We start from the raw sequence: 15,569 nt of genomic DNA, 5'->3' as shown, positions 1-15,569 counted from the left end.
AACTACACCCTGTTCAACATGCCACTGCAAGTAGTCATCAGCTCCACGAAAATTTGGAAAGCGGAGGATATTTTTCAATCAAATCCAAATGGCAGGAATGTAGAATAGTTTCCATTTAATCTAACTCTGCATGCTCAACGATGAATTTACTTAATGAAAAGTTTATTGATCTCTAAAGGAACGAGTTGTGGCTATCAGTTGGGATCTCACAAGGAGAAGTTAGCTTAGACTTTTTAAAAAGTTAGTTACTCGAATGTATTTTAATACCTTGTTATGTAATAGGGATGCCAGCCTCCAGGTGGGACCTGGGGATCCCCCAGAATTAGAGCTCATCTCCAGATGACAAAGATCAGTTCCCTTGGAGAAAATGGATACTTTGAAGGATGGGCTCTGTGGCATTGTACCCCTTTGAGGTCCCTGTCCTCCCCAGGCTCCACTCCCAAATCTCCAGGAGTTTCCCACCCTGGATCTGGCAACCCTACCCCTCCCATCCCTCGCCCATGTCCGGGGTGAACCTGGCAAACCTAAAGGCTGTGGGTTAGAGTCCACTGTGTCTAATTTTATTATGGTGAATGATTTTAAGCTACCTCCAGGGTTTTGATAGTACCAGAGAGAGAGAGAGATTCCTAAAAATAAAATAAGGAACATACTAAAGGAATGTATCTAAAGATTGTCAGGGGGCTACTGCATGAAGACGGTCCTTTGGTATTAAGTTTTAGGTCATAAAATATGGTGTAATTATGACTCTGGTTTAGTGATACTGGGGGGGGGGAGGTTGGACAAGAGATTATCCTGGCAATGCAGTTGGTTTTATTAGCTCGACTTAAAGTGACACAACCTGCTACACTAATGAAATTGTGTTCTTGGTTTAAAAGGGCAATTGTTAGTCTGACTTTGTGCTCACTGAAAAACATTTCCCCGATCTTGTTAAATTATTGCACTCATTTTAGATTTTTATGACCGTGTAGGTTACCAGCCCTCGTTTTCTCTACATTTCATTCATTTTCCTCGTATCGATGATTAATGGGGGATGTCGAACGTTAAGAGTGAGCAGGCATCAGCAAATGCAAGATCATAATTAGTTTAGCTGACGAGGGCCTCTGATAGCACTTGCATCTGGATGGAAAAATTACCCTATAGGGAACTGGCTGATCACCAGGTCTTTTTAGTGATACATTGTGAAACACCCGATGAATCAAATGCCCTTTCAATGCCAAGAAAGTGTTCCACACTCCAAGCCAAAATTATGTCTGCAAAAAGCTTTCCATTTGAAATGTATCAGAGTACAATTATAACCATTGTACTTTCTTGGCACTGATACCCCCCCCCTTTTCCCTGCAGTATGGAGTAAAGTTAAATAAATTACTTAAATTTGACGACACCTTGAAATTTTGATTTACAGGACCAGTAATTTTTTAATTTAGAACAAAATCAGTTTAATCTTTTACTGAAACTGTTCTCTCTAAACTTGTGCAATATGGAGGACTTTTATTAAACATGTATTTTTTAAAAAATAAAGAAACCAATGTTGAAATGATTAATTTTTTTCGGGGGGGGGGGAAGCCTAGAACAAGACAGGCATTTCATTGTATGTTTTAGCAATTGTGCTCTCAAATGCTGCCTGTTTTTGTGATGTTCCTGTTGACATGAAAAGTTTAATGATATTGTTATGCCACAGACGGAATTTAATGAGCACCTCTCTTCAGTAACACCCACTTCTAAACAGTAAAGCTGTAGGTTTCAGTCAGTAGCTCTAGTGAAGAGAGCTTTTGCATTTGGAAGAGCTATGCTGGTACATTTCTCTGCTTGACAAAATTAAAATCACCCCATCAGTGAGGCAGCATTGCCTAACAGCAGAAGTACAGAAGTGCCCTCATGCACTCTTGATCAACCATTTGATTAGTCCCTGCAGTCTCAGTGGATAGTAGAAAATAGATGGTTGTATAGGTAAATTTTAGAATTAAGTTCTAAAAGCTCTGATTTGGTGCTTGTGTATCGTTGGGACATGTAGAGTTTCTTCCCAGAACTGAAGAGGGGCAGTAGAGAAATAGAAATGAATCAGATGTAAAAAAATTTCTTGTTGTTAAACATCACACGTTTCAAATAAAAGTAATAAAAACTCGCTTCGGGGAACTGGCAAGATCAGCAGGAGTCCTTTCTCGCCCCTCCATCAAAATAGAACACTGAAATTCAGAGTTTGGAACCCAGTTGTTAAAGGCACAAACCCTGAAGTTCAAAAAGTTAGAAGTGTTACTGTGGGGGGGGGGGAGAGAAGCCGTGGCATTTTTGCGCACCTCATCCATCAATGTAGGGTAAATTGTAATGAAAATCAGCAGTGCCTATTAAGTACAATTGAACTTGACCTCATTATGGGTAGTGTGGTTTTATACTATCAATTGTTGCCAGCCTACAGACAAAACTCCTGTGTTGATTTGTCCTAACTCTACAGATCATGTGACTAACCTTTGACCTTCTGTTTCCCCCTCCCCCTGTTTCAGAGACGTAGAGGCTCGGGTGTTTTTTGTGCCAATTGCCTGACCACAAAGACCTCTCTCTGGCGAAAGAATGCAAATGGAGGATACGTATGCAACGCGTGTGGTCTCTACCAGAAGCTTCACTCGGTAGGAAGAACTTACTCATTTTTATACAGGAAAGGTTTCAGGCAGCTCGGCTGAAGCTGGGCAGCTGCGGCTAATTTCCTAACTGCGTTTTCGCTGCGGTCACTCTGGGATCAGATGTGATTCATTATGGAAGATGCTGATACACCGTAGAGAGGAGACTTATGTTGGAGATTACCAATGAGGCATTAATTATTTTGATACAAAATAAAGCATGAAATGGGGACTATTCCCCCCTCCCCAGCCTCTTCACAGAAACATAACAGAAGTTCACAAAATTGAAAGGAAACCCTCATTTTCATGACGAACAGGAACATTAGTTTCTTACAAAATGAAGAGTACAGGAAAAGTTGCTACTTCTTTAGATAGATATGCTTCAGTTGGCATTATTTATAAGTACTTTTATAAATCAGTATTTTTATTATCAGTAATTGTAAAAAAAACCCCAAAACCCACAATTATATGTGGCTAAAAGACTATTTCTGACCATTTGGTAGTATCTCCTGCAGGGAGCAATCCCACTCAACCCCCTAACAAGTTGCCAACCCCCCAAAGATCAAATCTGGAATAGTTCACTTGTATAGGATCAGTTTACACATGCACATATTATATGATTGGATTTCATCTGTTGGTTAGTCAATACATTATGAGTTGTCTCAGAATGTGCGAACAATCTCCTTGGAAGACCATTGTGTTTGTTTTGCCGTCTGGTGATGTGAAAGTTTTTGAGCATTGTGATTAGAGGTGTGTGTGCATATATTACCAACCCAACAAAATGTCTGATATTTCCGGTATCAGATTGGATCAGCAATATCCTGTACTGCAAAAGGCACTCCCGATATTTCCCGATTCCAGTATTTCACTCCCACTAAATACAGGAAATATCTGGAATTGGGTCAGGAGGCCTTTCTGTTACTCTGTATGTGGTGCATTAACACTTTGAACTTTAAAGGACCACTGTTTCAATGGGGGGGGGTAGACCTGGGTCATTAAAACAGTGGTCCTTTAAAGGGCTGATGTGCCCCCAAAATGTACATCCTTCCTCTCTCTTACAGCTCTCAGTGCCTGGAGGCACTTTTTTAAAAATTATGTTTTGATTTCATTTTGGAAGGGGCATCATTATCATTTTCACTCAGTTTGGGGAATGTTGATATTTTTTCTGATATTAATTAAAATGGATTTTTTTTCTTGAGATAGCTTTCCAATATGGTATCAGTAACCCAAATATTTAATAAAAATGATAATCGTGCCCTTCCTGACTTCCCGGTACGGAATTAAAATGATAATTTTAACCAACAAAGCCTAATTGTGTTTAATGTGTGACATCGCGTTCACCTATGCAAGTTAGGCTTGCCATCTCTTACCTCAGATACAGGATATTGCAATAGTTGATGCTTCCAATCCATTCCGTCAGAACTGCAAGCTTGTCGCACAACAGCAAGTAGTGCACCCATCTTTTTGGTGTTTTGCTTGCACCATCAACATGCACACGACTGTACTGGTGTGTGGCAGTTGAGCCTTGAAGTCAGCACATTGGACATGAAAACTTAGTGCTATAGTGATTTATTTATTTGGATGTTCATACCCCACAGCATTGTTCTCCTCTCCTTCGTTTTATCCTCACAACAACAACAGCAGCCCAGTGAGGGTAAGTTAGGCTGATTGTTCCAAGGTCACCCAGCAGGTTTCCATGGCATAGTGGAGGCTTGAACCTGGGTCTTCCAGATCTTAGTCCAACACTTTAAACCACTATTCCATGCTGACTGAGAAGGTCCGTTACTGAACAGCTTTCTGCTATGACCTGCTACTTCAAGATCCTCATGAAAGATTTTCTGAGCCCAAACAAGGTACTGGGATAAAGTATGAGTCCAGCAACACCTTTAAGACCAACAAAGTTTAATTCTGGGTATAAGCTTTCATGCGCATGCACAGAAGTGTGCACGCACACGAAAGCTTATACCCAGAATCAAACTTTGTTGGTCTTAACGGTGCCCCTGGAGCAGAGGTCATTTCGGGGGGGATCACGGGGGATCGCAGTTCCCCCGGGTGAGGTACGGGGGGCGGGGCACATGACGAAGCCCCGCCCCCCGCTTCCGGCCGCCCCGCTTCCGGCCCTCATTCAGCCAGGAGGAGGCAGGAGAAGAGGGAGGGTAAGTTGCTTCCTCCCTGCCTCTCCCCACCCCTGCCTGCCTCATGGGGCTCGGCAGTGGAGCTGCAAGGCCGCCAGCGGCAGCCGGGAACGTTGGGGGCGGGGTTTGTGGCCTTATGACACACTTCCGGTGATGTCAGGGGGTGTGGCATATGCTAATGAGTTATGCTAATGAGTTCCCCTAGCTCTTTTTCTACAAAATGACCCCTGCACTGGAGTCAAACTAACACAGCTGCCCACCTGAAGGTATCAGGATGTGTAGCTACTGCTGAGCTGCACCTTCAACCCACCTGTTCCCACTAACATATAATTTAAAAAGTTGCATGGCATGATAACTCTGCTGTCTGAGTTCTCTATACTTCCTAAGCAGCAGCCAATGAAAAGAGACAAGGAAACTGAACGTGTTGATCTTCCATTACATGTCATCTTTCAGCTACACATTACTGAAGAGAGGCCAATCCAGATAGCAGTGCCCCAGATATCTGGTTTGGACCCGGATTCCAAACTATCAGCTTCCATGGAATTTTCTTGTTGACAAAGGGTTGTATGTGCAATAGATTGGCCGTAGTTTAAAGGCAGATTTCTGCTTCTTATGCAAGACTATCATTTTTTAAAAAAACATGCTTTTAATTTCATGTAATTTTATGCTTTGGTAGTTTTTACCCCATTGCTACAAGATAGTGAATATATTATAGCTGCAAAAATAATTTTCTTTTTTTGAGATTAAAAAAAACCCTCATAAAACATAGGAAGCAATCTTTATAAATGGATGCTGGCAACACTGCTAATTGGTAATAAGTTGTAAAACCTTTATTTCATTAGCACAGAGCTAAGATAACGCCATTTTTAGCTGCAATATTGGAGCATAGCAATGAGATGTCATTTGATGTAAGCTGACGTTAATGAGTTTAATTTAGCTCTGCCCAATCAAAGGCCACTGGTGTAATTAAACCTTTACCCAGCTAGGCAGTGACAACTGAAAACAGAGAGGCAAAATGTAGGAGTTTTGTTTTGTGTTCATTTTTTTTGTTGTTGCCATTGTTTTTGACACAGATATGCAAACGCAGGGAAATTTTGGCTCCACGATGCTTATTATGCCAGTAAAGAAGCGTATGCTACAGCAGATACACACACTGTTCACGTGTAGGCTGATTTCATTTGTCCCAAACAGACTTTTGTTCGCTTGTGCTGGTGTAGGCCACGGGGACAATGTTGGAGAGGGGCCGTGGCTCAGTGGAAGAGCTTCCTCTGCTTTGCATGCACAAGGTTCAAATTCCTGGCCCCTCCAGTTAAAAGGACCAGGAAGCAGTTGATATAAAAGACCTTTGCCTGAGTCCCTGGCTGCCAATCTGAGTAGACAGTGCTGACCTTGATGGACTGATGGTCCAATTCAGTATGTGGGAGCCTGAAGTCCACGGGCTGATCATGTGACCCTTTCCTTCACATGCTCAGCAGATAGTGAAAACTTCCCGAATTATGAAGTCTTCAGTCTAACCACATGTTGGTGTGACATCCGATGTGGGTGCTTGCTTTATATTTCTGCTTTAAATATGTTTATGCTGCCTTTCCACACAACTAGGGTCCCCCAAGGCAGAGAACATGAAAACATTTGAACATTAAAAGAGCATTCAAAATAACATATAGAGTAATTCAATAAAAATCATGTGAACATATCAACATTTTGAAAAATGGAGGGGTTTTCTTTTTTCCTGGCCGACCAATAAGGATTCTGATCCAGAATCTGTCACTCATAAATAATTGTTCATGGCGATGGAATCTGACAGAGCAGCCTTAGAAACAAAGTGCAAGTTCGTTCAAACTCTGTCACCATCAAATGGATAAATAAATGCATGGCATGAGCATGCCATAGTATCTGAGTACTTTTTGACTGTGATTGAAGACATTAAAGGTAAAGGTTCCCTTGCTCGAAAGCCAGTCGAGTCCGACTCTAGGGTTGCAGTGCTCATCTCCGTTTCAAAGCCGAAGAGCCCGCGCTGTCCGAAGACGTTTCCGTGGTCATATGGCCGGCATGACTAAACACCAAGGCACACGGAACGCTGTTACCTTCCCACCGAAGTGGTACCTATTTATCTACTTGCAATTTCTTGCTTTCGAACTGCTAGGTTGGCAGGAGCTGGAACTAGAGACGGGAGCTCACTCCGCCATGTGGCAACTCGGGTCTCGAACTGCTGAACTACTGACCTTCCACAGCCTGCAGTTCAGCGTCTTAATCACTTGAGCCACCGCAGCTCCATTATTAGTGGGCATCAAAAACACCAATGATCCAGGGAGCTGATATTTTGCTTTTCCTCTGATTAGAAGTAATCTTAAAAGTATCACTGACTTACCTTCCCCCAAAATAAGAGTGAAAAGCCAAATCTCATTTGACTGTGCACACTCCCTTATTCATGGCTTGCCCTGACTTGGATCGCCCAGGCTAGCCTGATCTCATCAGATCTCAGAAGCTAAGCAGGGTCAGCCCTGGCTGGTATTTGGATGGGGGACCTCCAAGGAATACCAGGGTTGTGATGCAGAGGCAGGAAATGGCAAACCACCTCTAAACGTCTCTTGCCTCAAAAACCCTACAGGGTCGCCATAAGTCAGTTGCGATTTGACGGCACTTTCAACCGCCGTTCATTGCTCGTGCACCCTATCAAGTATGTAGGTACTTTCCACCGCCTTACCTTTTAAATACATGACAGAGGCAAGCAGACCCAATGAGAGGAGTGGCATTTCTTGTACTAAAGAAGTTTTTAAAGAGTACAAAAATGTTGGCAGCTGATCCTGCAAAATGCTGCTTAATGTAGCTCTGGAATTATTTTTTTTTTTTAAGTTTAAAATATTTGTGGTGAAAAAGCCCGCAGCATTCAACCTAGTTTCTGGTACAGTGGTCCCAAATATCATTGTCATAAACCTTTCTTCCAAGGAGGTCATGGTTTTCCCTTCCCTATTTTATCTTTACAACAGCCTTATGATGACGGTTCGGCTGAGAGCATGTGATTGGCCCAAGGTCACCCAGTGAGCTCCATGGCAGAGTAGGGATTTGGATCCAGACTCTTCAGATCCTAGTCCGACCCTTCCTCTGCTGCCCTACCCTGGCCCTTGCTGCCGTTTCAAGTGCACTGAGGTAGAAGTCTCGACTTCTTATTAAAGATCTAAATCACAGGGAATATTTCCTGTGATTTAGATTTTTAATAGAAAGTTAGAGCTTAACAAGCTAAGTGGCAATTAATGGCACGGGTGATTCGACTCTAGGGAAAGAAAAAAGCAGAAAGGGGGAGGTGAAGAAGCCAGGTCAAGTGAATCAATAGATTCATAAAAGAGATTATAGCCAGGTGGACTTTGCTGGCTCGTTTAACGTTAATTTCAAGTTGCTAATATGCATAAATCATTTTTTCCCAAAAAAAACCCCTCTGAAAACAGAAAGCAAAGTTCCAACAACATTCTATTATTGTTTCCATAGAAGGACTGATGGCCAATTTGGTGTAAATTTAAAGACTGTAACTAATTTGTATTTTTAGGTATTTGTATTTTTAGGTAAAGAATAGATTGCCCATAACTTCCATAAACGTGATAGCTGTTGTATTCTTGATCTTTTTATCATCATTTTAAAATTGTATTTTACAAACAGTAAGACTAGAAACTTACCATTTTCTAATGTTCTCTTAAAATATTCATTGATCAGCATATTCAACACAGTCATTACTGCCACATCACAAAAAGAATAGGTAGCACAGAAGTATCCATAGGACAATGCATGAGACCACCTTAACCCTCAGTTATTACTGAATATTATTAATAGTTTATATTGCATTGCTTTCTGCTTAATTTTATACAGCCATAACAGACAATTCTTCTCCTTAAAACATTTTACCCCCCTTTTCTACTCAGTTAGTTCTTTTAAGTTAGCAAACAGTTGAAAATATTAAAAACCAACTTCAAAAATAGTACATACATACATACATACATACATACATACATACATACATACAATAATTAAAAACATAAACTGGAAAGAAAGTCAGTAGGGAAACATCAAATGGAACAAAATGGCAGAAGATAATGATAGAGGGGGACAGAGGAATCTCCCTGGGGAAGGAATTTCACCAGCCAGAACCGAGAAGACCCTTTCTCAGGTTGCCACCCCATCTAGCTTCAGATAACAGAGGCACCCAAAGTAGGACTGCCACCAGAGCTTTTTTTTTTTGAAGAGGTGCCAGAACTCTCGAGGGAAATGACGTTTTCAATCTGTATACTGCATGACTCATGAACTTTTAAACATTTTAAAAGGATTTTGTCAAAGATGTTCTGGAACTCTGTTCCAGCCCATTCCCCCACAAAAAAAGCCCTGACCATCACCAAACATGTCTGTAATGGTCAGGTGGGTTCCTATGGGACTAAGTTCTCATTGAGATAGGCTGGCTCTGAGCCTTGTAGGGCTTTGCAGATCAATACTGGCAACTGGCTTTCAAGCAAGGGAACCTTTACCTTTACCTTTTTTACTGGCACCTTGAATTGTGTCCAGAAGTGAATTAGAAGCCAGTGTAGCTGGTACAAGACTGCAGTGATGTGGTCCTTATGACTCACTTTGTCATTACATGTCATTACATGCTATGAATGCAATTCTCTGTTGTGCCTACAAGACATATAAAGGTACTGCAGGTGGCCCTACTCCTGTCAATGTGGCACAAATGCATAGCGCACATAGCCAGAGGACCAGCTCCTGGCCTGGATGTTGGCATCACTCTACTAAGTGGGGCTGGATTCGTTGTCACAAGATGCAGTAATGGCCTAGGTAGCACAGGTAGCTTTTGAATGGGATTGGCCTGCTTTGAGTTGTGATAAGAGAAATGGAACCTTCCAGATTCAGAAGATCAGATCTTGGGATAGCCAACTTGAGATGGCTGTGTTTGCCGTGGCTGGCTTATCGCTTTCCCAAGGGCACATACCTAGCAACCAATGGAAAGAAAGAACTAGACAAAATGCTGGAACCAGCAAGGCAGGTCTAAAGTCCGTATGACTGAGCACTTTGTTTTATGCAGTGCTATGCAATGTGCTTTAGTCATTAAACATCTCAGTACCGCACAGAAAATAGGTTGTGGGTTAACTGGGAATAAGCACTGCAGTCATCAAAGCCCTGTGTGCTAATTTAGTACCAAAAGAATTTGGGCTTGTGGTTCTGAGGGTCCTTGGTCACCACTGAAATAATGTGGAATTTTGTGTGCTCAAGCCATCCTTGAAGGCATTTGGTAATTTTCAAGGTTATTAGGATAAGGGTGTTCAGTCTAGTGCTCTGATACAGATTAAAGCAATTCAAAGAGAGATTGCTTGGTGTGTGTCTTTTTAATTACTTAAAATTAAGAATTTCACTTGCATTGCTAGGCTTGACCCAAGGAGGCCATTCTGTATGAATGTCCACCGAAACGGCTCCAAACTATAACTTGGGGATTTGCACAGGCAGTTCCGCAAAGCTTTGGGTAAAGGTGCTCCTTCACTGATGATGATGTTTTTGTGTTTTATATGCAGACTCCCAGGCCTTTAAACATCATTAAGCAGAACAACGGTGAGCAGATCATTAGGAGACGGACGAGAAAGCGCCTTAACCCAGAGGCCCTTCAGGCTGAACAGCTAAACAAACAGCAGAGGGGGAGCAGCGAGGAACAAGTCAATGGCAGTCCGCTAGATAGGAGGTCAGAGGATCATTTGACGGAAGGTCACCCGAGAGAAATCCAGCTTCCCAGCCTGAGTAAATATGAAGCCCCGGGTTCATTGACTAAAAGCCATTCTTCTCCGCAGTCAATCTTGGTCAGCCAAACTGCTCTGGATATTCACAAAAGGATGCAACCTTTGCACATTCAGATAAAAAGTCCTCAGGAAAGTACCGGAGACCCAGGCAATAGTTCCTCCGTATCAGAAGGAAAAGGAAGCTCAGAGAGAGGCAGTCCAATAGAGAAATACATGAGACCCGCAAAGCACCCGAACTATTCGCCACCCGGAAGCCCCATTGAAAAGTACCAGTACCCGCTCTTTGGGCTTCCACTTGTACACAATGACTTTCAAAGTGAAGCTGACTGGCTGAGATTCTGGAGTAAATATAAGCTGTCCGTTCCTGGGAACCCACACTACTTGAGTCATGTGCCTGGCCTACCAAATCCTTGCCAAAACTATGTGCCTTACCCCACCTTTAATCTGCCTCCTCATTTTTCAGCTGTCGGATCCGACAATGACATTCCTCTCGATTTGGCGATAAAACATTCCAGACCTGGGCCAACTGCAAACGGTGCCTCCAAGGAGAAAGCTAAGGCACCCCCAAATGTAAAAAATGAAGGTCCCTTGAATGTAGTGAAAACGGAAAAAGTTGACCGAAGTACTCAAGACGAACTGTCAACCAAGTGTGTGCACTGTGGCATTGTCTTTCTGGATGAAGTGATGTATGCCTTGCATATGAGTTGCCATGGTGACGGCGGACCTTTCCAGTGCAGCATATGCCAATATTTTTGCACGGACAAGTATGACTTCACAACTCACATCCAGAGGGGCCTACATAGGAACAATGCACAAGCTGAAACGAATGGCAAACCTAAAGAGTAAAACAAACAAACCTTAGCACTTAGCACAATTAAACAGAAATAGGTTTCCTTGATGGGAATTCAATAGCTTGTAATGTCTTATTAAGCACTTCATATAGCAAGCATGCCTTATCCAGTATACAATCCTCCATTCTCTTCTCTCCCCCCCCTTTTCCTTTCTTTAAATGGAAAAAGTTAAGTAACTAAGAAGGAAAAGCTAAACGGATGGCAGCTGGAAGGGGGGGGCAGGGATAATCACTTGGGACCCGTCCCACCAAAACTATACAGAAGACACTATATCAGGGCAAATATCTTTGACAAACTTAACCAGACAACTAATGCTTTTGTTCTTGTGCAAGAAATGCAGCTGGCTAGAATGCAAAGATGTGTAATGCTGACGCAGGTGTACAGTAACATATGCATACTGTATAGCGAAATGGACTTGTTAAATAAACTGATGTCCAGAAATCTAGTAGTATTTTTTTTTCCTCATTTGGGTTCACTTTGGCCTTGTTAGAATGTGCCATGGCATTGTCATTTCCACCATCTGGAGGCAGTATTTTTCTCCGGATGTGCCTCGCGCTAAGCTCCTATTTGATCGCTTGACCTTGTGGTCAACCTCTGTTCTCCTCCGTCTTTGCAAGTCTAGGGCAACGATAGATTGAACAATTTAAAACTCTGCTGATCCAGGAACGACAATGAGAGCATTTAAGTCTATAAAGGCCACTCTGTACTGTTTTTTCCCTCCCCTCCCAGTGTGGAGGGGGGGAAATTTAAAACTTAAAAAAAAAAAAAACCTCAGGAAAGACAGAAGTGAAAGGAGTTAGGTCTCAAAAAAAAATTACTGTATATGTGCAGAGAAGACCTTCACCTTTCCAGTCTGCCTCATAAGCTTAGAAGGATGTGGGAGGGCCCCTTAAATGGAGATTGTGCTAAAGTTCAGCACAAAAAAAGTCCTGGGGTTGCAAACCATATCTCAGGGGATTCTGGGTAACATGCTTTGGCCAAAATATAAGTTGGCGGAGTGCTGTTCTGTAGAGAAGAACTCCGTCTGATGTCTCGAATAGGGAAGCTACTTTACAGACTTGATTTGCATAGTATTAATATTTTTTTTTTTGTATTAGCTGCTCTTTCGCAATTTTGCTTCCGAGTGGGAGTGCATGACTGATCTCCCCAAAGGCCTTTGGTTATTTATATGCATTGGTCAATCCCTCTGCTAGGCTTCATGCCAGCTTTTGCTAGGTAGTATGGGAGATGCCTTCATAGCCATTTTTTATTTTTAATCCTTTTTTAAAAAAGCTTTTGTAAAACTATTTCATGAAGGGACCGCTCCTCAGCATAACTGCTCAGGGAAATAGGGCTAAAAAACTAAATATTCAGTCATCGGTTCAAGGTGCTGTTAGCCACGCCTCCAATAGATGCTACAAGGATCAACAACAAAATGGACTTTGATGTCTCCCCCCTCCCCCCCGTTTCTCTTGGCCCAGCCAGTAGTTTCTTGATTTATTTTTTACGAAGGTTGATGTACAAGAGATATTACAAGCTACTGGATGCACTGTCAGATTAACTTATTTCATTTAAGAAGTTGGGAGAACAAATAGGAAAAAAAAGAACTTATTTTTCTAGTAAATATTAATGTATTACATTTCAAATAATGGTGCCTGACATATTGAATAATTATTTTCTACAGTGTACGTATGCAACAAAGATATTCCATCATGCGTAAGATGCAGCGCTGGCTCAGCCTCGCTCTGTTTACATTTGCAAATGTAGCAAACAAGGTAATGAAGCAACTTTCTATTGCAGTAGGTATCTCTCTCTCTTTGTGTGTGTGTGGGTGTGTGTGTGAGTGCGCGTGCGTGCGTGCATTAAAAATTGTAAACGGTAACATGGAATGAATGGACTTTGTTGATATTAATGGTATATGGGGGGGAAAGAAGCAGAAGAAGGAAATGAAAATATTTTTATGTCTACTTAGGAGGGAGAAAAAGGGTAGCACTGTTCATTCCAAGTACTTTTTTTTTTTGTATTCTTGAGCTCTTAACTCACATTGTTATGCTTAAAATGATAAACATATATCCTCTTTTTATCGCTTTGTCTATGTTTCAGAGGAAACATTTCAGAGATTATGTTGAGAGGTGCCATCTGACTCCTTGGCACTGGTTTTTTTGTTTGTTTTTAAATCGCATCTTTGTAGTAGCATTGCACTCCCATTCTTTGTCCATATTACACAGTCGCTTCATGTGTTATTGTTGTGTTGCGTTGGGGGGGGGGGCTTGTTTCCGTATATCGCATCGCAGGGTCTTCGTCTCTTGAGGCTGGAGAGGACGACTGGTTCCTGAACGTTGCAGCGAGTGGAGTTGGAAATGTCTGTCCCATATGCCATTCTCCCCTTTCTCTCTCTCTCTCTTTTTATGCTCTTAAATGCTCTAGGGAAAATGTATCAGGTCTAGATCCCCCCAGTTCAGAAGATGTCTTCTAAGGGCCCTGTTCTGATCTCACTTACATGCTGCCTCCCTCAAATAGTCATCTAACGAAAGCTAAAAGAGTACTAAAGAGGTCATAGCATTTAATATAGATCAGACGCATCATTCTCTGATCTGGAAAACGTCGTGATTAAAATACACACGGCCAGAGAGGAGGAAGAGAGGACTGAGGTTAGGGTCGTATCTGTAGGGTCAAAGAGAGTGTAAAACTGAGAAGAGCTGGCCTGAACAGCAGGGTTTCCCCCCCCCCCATGCCTTCAGTAAAGAAAATAAGGATGAATACAAATGTTCACATGGGCAGTGGAAACCAACTGGCAAGGTGGCCATCTGTACTCTTCTGTATCATTCTTCTGCTGTCTGAATAGTACAGTAAAATCCAGAGGCAGAATAATCACCAACTGGCAAGGTGGCCATCTGTACAGTAAAATCCAGAGGCAGAATAATCCAAGCAATGATGACCGACAGCAGTCATGTCACCTCGCCAGGACCCTGTGGTGAGTGACCACTTGACCTATGGTCATTTTTATTCATCCTAAACTTATATTTAACCAACCTGTGGGGGATATCAAGCTGTGTGGGTAGTGCTCCCTTGGTGGCTATCAAAATTTTTTCTGATCTTGGCAGTGTTACAGAATTCACATATCTCAGAGGCTATTGGAGAACCATCGGAGAGCCTGCAGTGAGGCTGTTGTTGGATGTTGAGCCGGCATATGCTAGGCATTACTTCCACTACAAGCATCTCCAAGCTAAAAGCTGCCTTCCAGGAACTCAGTTGGAGTCCAGTGGCACCTTTAAGACCAACAGAGTATAATTCTGGGCATAGGTTTTCATGTGCATGCGCACTTCTTCAGTTCTGTGCATGTATACGAAAGCTTATCCCCAGAATTAAACTTTGATGGTCTTGAAGGTGCCACTGGACTCAAACTTTGTTCTGTTGCTTCAGACCAACACAGCTGCCTGAATCTATTTCCAGGGACTCAGGAAGCCTCCCATTTTCCCCTGTTCTGCCTGGGATAGTGGGGGTGGGGGTGTTCATTGGGCTCCACTATCAAGTCCCAGAGGGCTACGTTTGGCTTGGAAGTTGCACGGGTCTAGCATTGGCGACACCAAGTCTCACTGTGCACTCAGGGTTGCGGTGAACAACTGTTCAGTTGCATTCTCGGGTCAGGAAGGCTGCCGTTTCGCATTTCCACTTCTGCAAGATCTTCTTCTTCAGCACCATGCTGCATTTGCAGTTGTCCTTCAAGAACATAACAATTGTGTCAGGACTCAAGAGCAGAGCCTGCAATGGATGGTCCTCCTCTAGGGGTGTGGTGTTCCATTTAAACACACACACACACACACATGCCATTGTTTTATCCGCTCCCAGTGCTAAAAATTAAACTGTACAGTCATTGTGTTGACTGTTTTCCACACTAACAGGTAACCTATGGAAACAGCACTCAGTATTAATAGACAGGAAGAGTATAGACTGACATATACCAAGATGTTCCAAAAGTTCTTCCTTTACAATAATACCACTTAGTTCCCACTAAGTTGCTTTTTTTTAAAGGGGTAGGAATCATGAGGAAAAAGACCATTAACACATTATCTTCAATAGCTTCGTACGATATCATCTACTCCAATTTGATTTCTAGCTCTTAGGATCCAGGTAACTGAAAATTCACATATTCTCATCCTCCGAGGAGTGCCGGGGGGAGGGGGGTTGAATGCTCCCCAGTGCTTTTAAAAAACTTCCCTGCACACA

General features: G+C 42.4%; 1 protein-coding gene across 1 annotated transcript; it reads left to right on the top strand.

Annotated features, from left to right (window-relative positions):
- Nucleotides 1-1,016: 1,016 nt before the first annotated feature.
- Nucleotides 1,017-12,111, top strand: LOC107105996 (zinc finger transcription factor Trps1-like). Its single transcript, XM_015406070.1, has 3 exons — nt 1,017-1,046; nt 2,499-2,621; nt 10,294-12,111. The coding sequence occupies exons 1-3, from the start codon at nt 1,017-1,019 to the stop codon at nt 11,356-11,358; spliced, it is 1,218 nt and encodes a 405-aa protein (XP_015261556.1). The 3' UTR covers nt 11,359-12,111.
- The last annotated feature ends 3,458 nt before the right edge of the window (nt 12,112-15,569 follow it).

This window comes from Gekko japonicus, unplaced genomic scaffold (assembly GCF_001447785.1).
Source record: "Gekko japonicus isolate JY-2015 unplaced genomic scaffold, Gekko_japonicus_V1.1 scaffold537, whole genome shotgun sequence".
Taxonomy (NCBI): Eukaryota; Metazoa; Chordata; class Lepidosauria; order Squamata; family Gekkonidae; genus Gekko; species Gekko japonicus.
This window is presented reverse-complemented; position numbering and strand designations above follow the sequence as displayed.

Coding starts and splice junctions, on each gene's coding strand:
- LOC107105996 (XM_015406070.1), top strand. CDS start 1,017: ATGATTAATGGGGGATGTCGAACGTTAAGA. Junction 1,047..2,498: donor GGGGATGTCGAACGTTAAGA/GTGAGCAGGCAT, acceptor CCCCTGTTTCAG/AGACGTAGAGGCTCGGGTGT. Junction 2,622..10,293: donor TCTACCAGAAGCTTCACTCG/GTAGGAAGAACT, acceptor TTTTATATGCAG/ACTCCCAGGCCTTTAAACAT.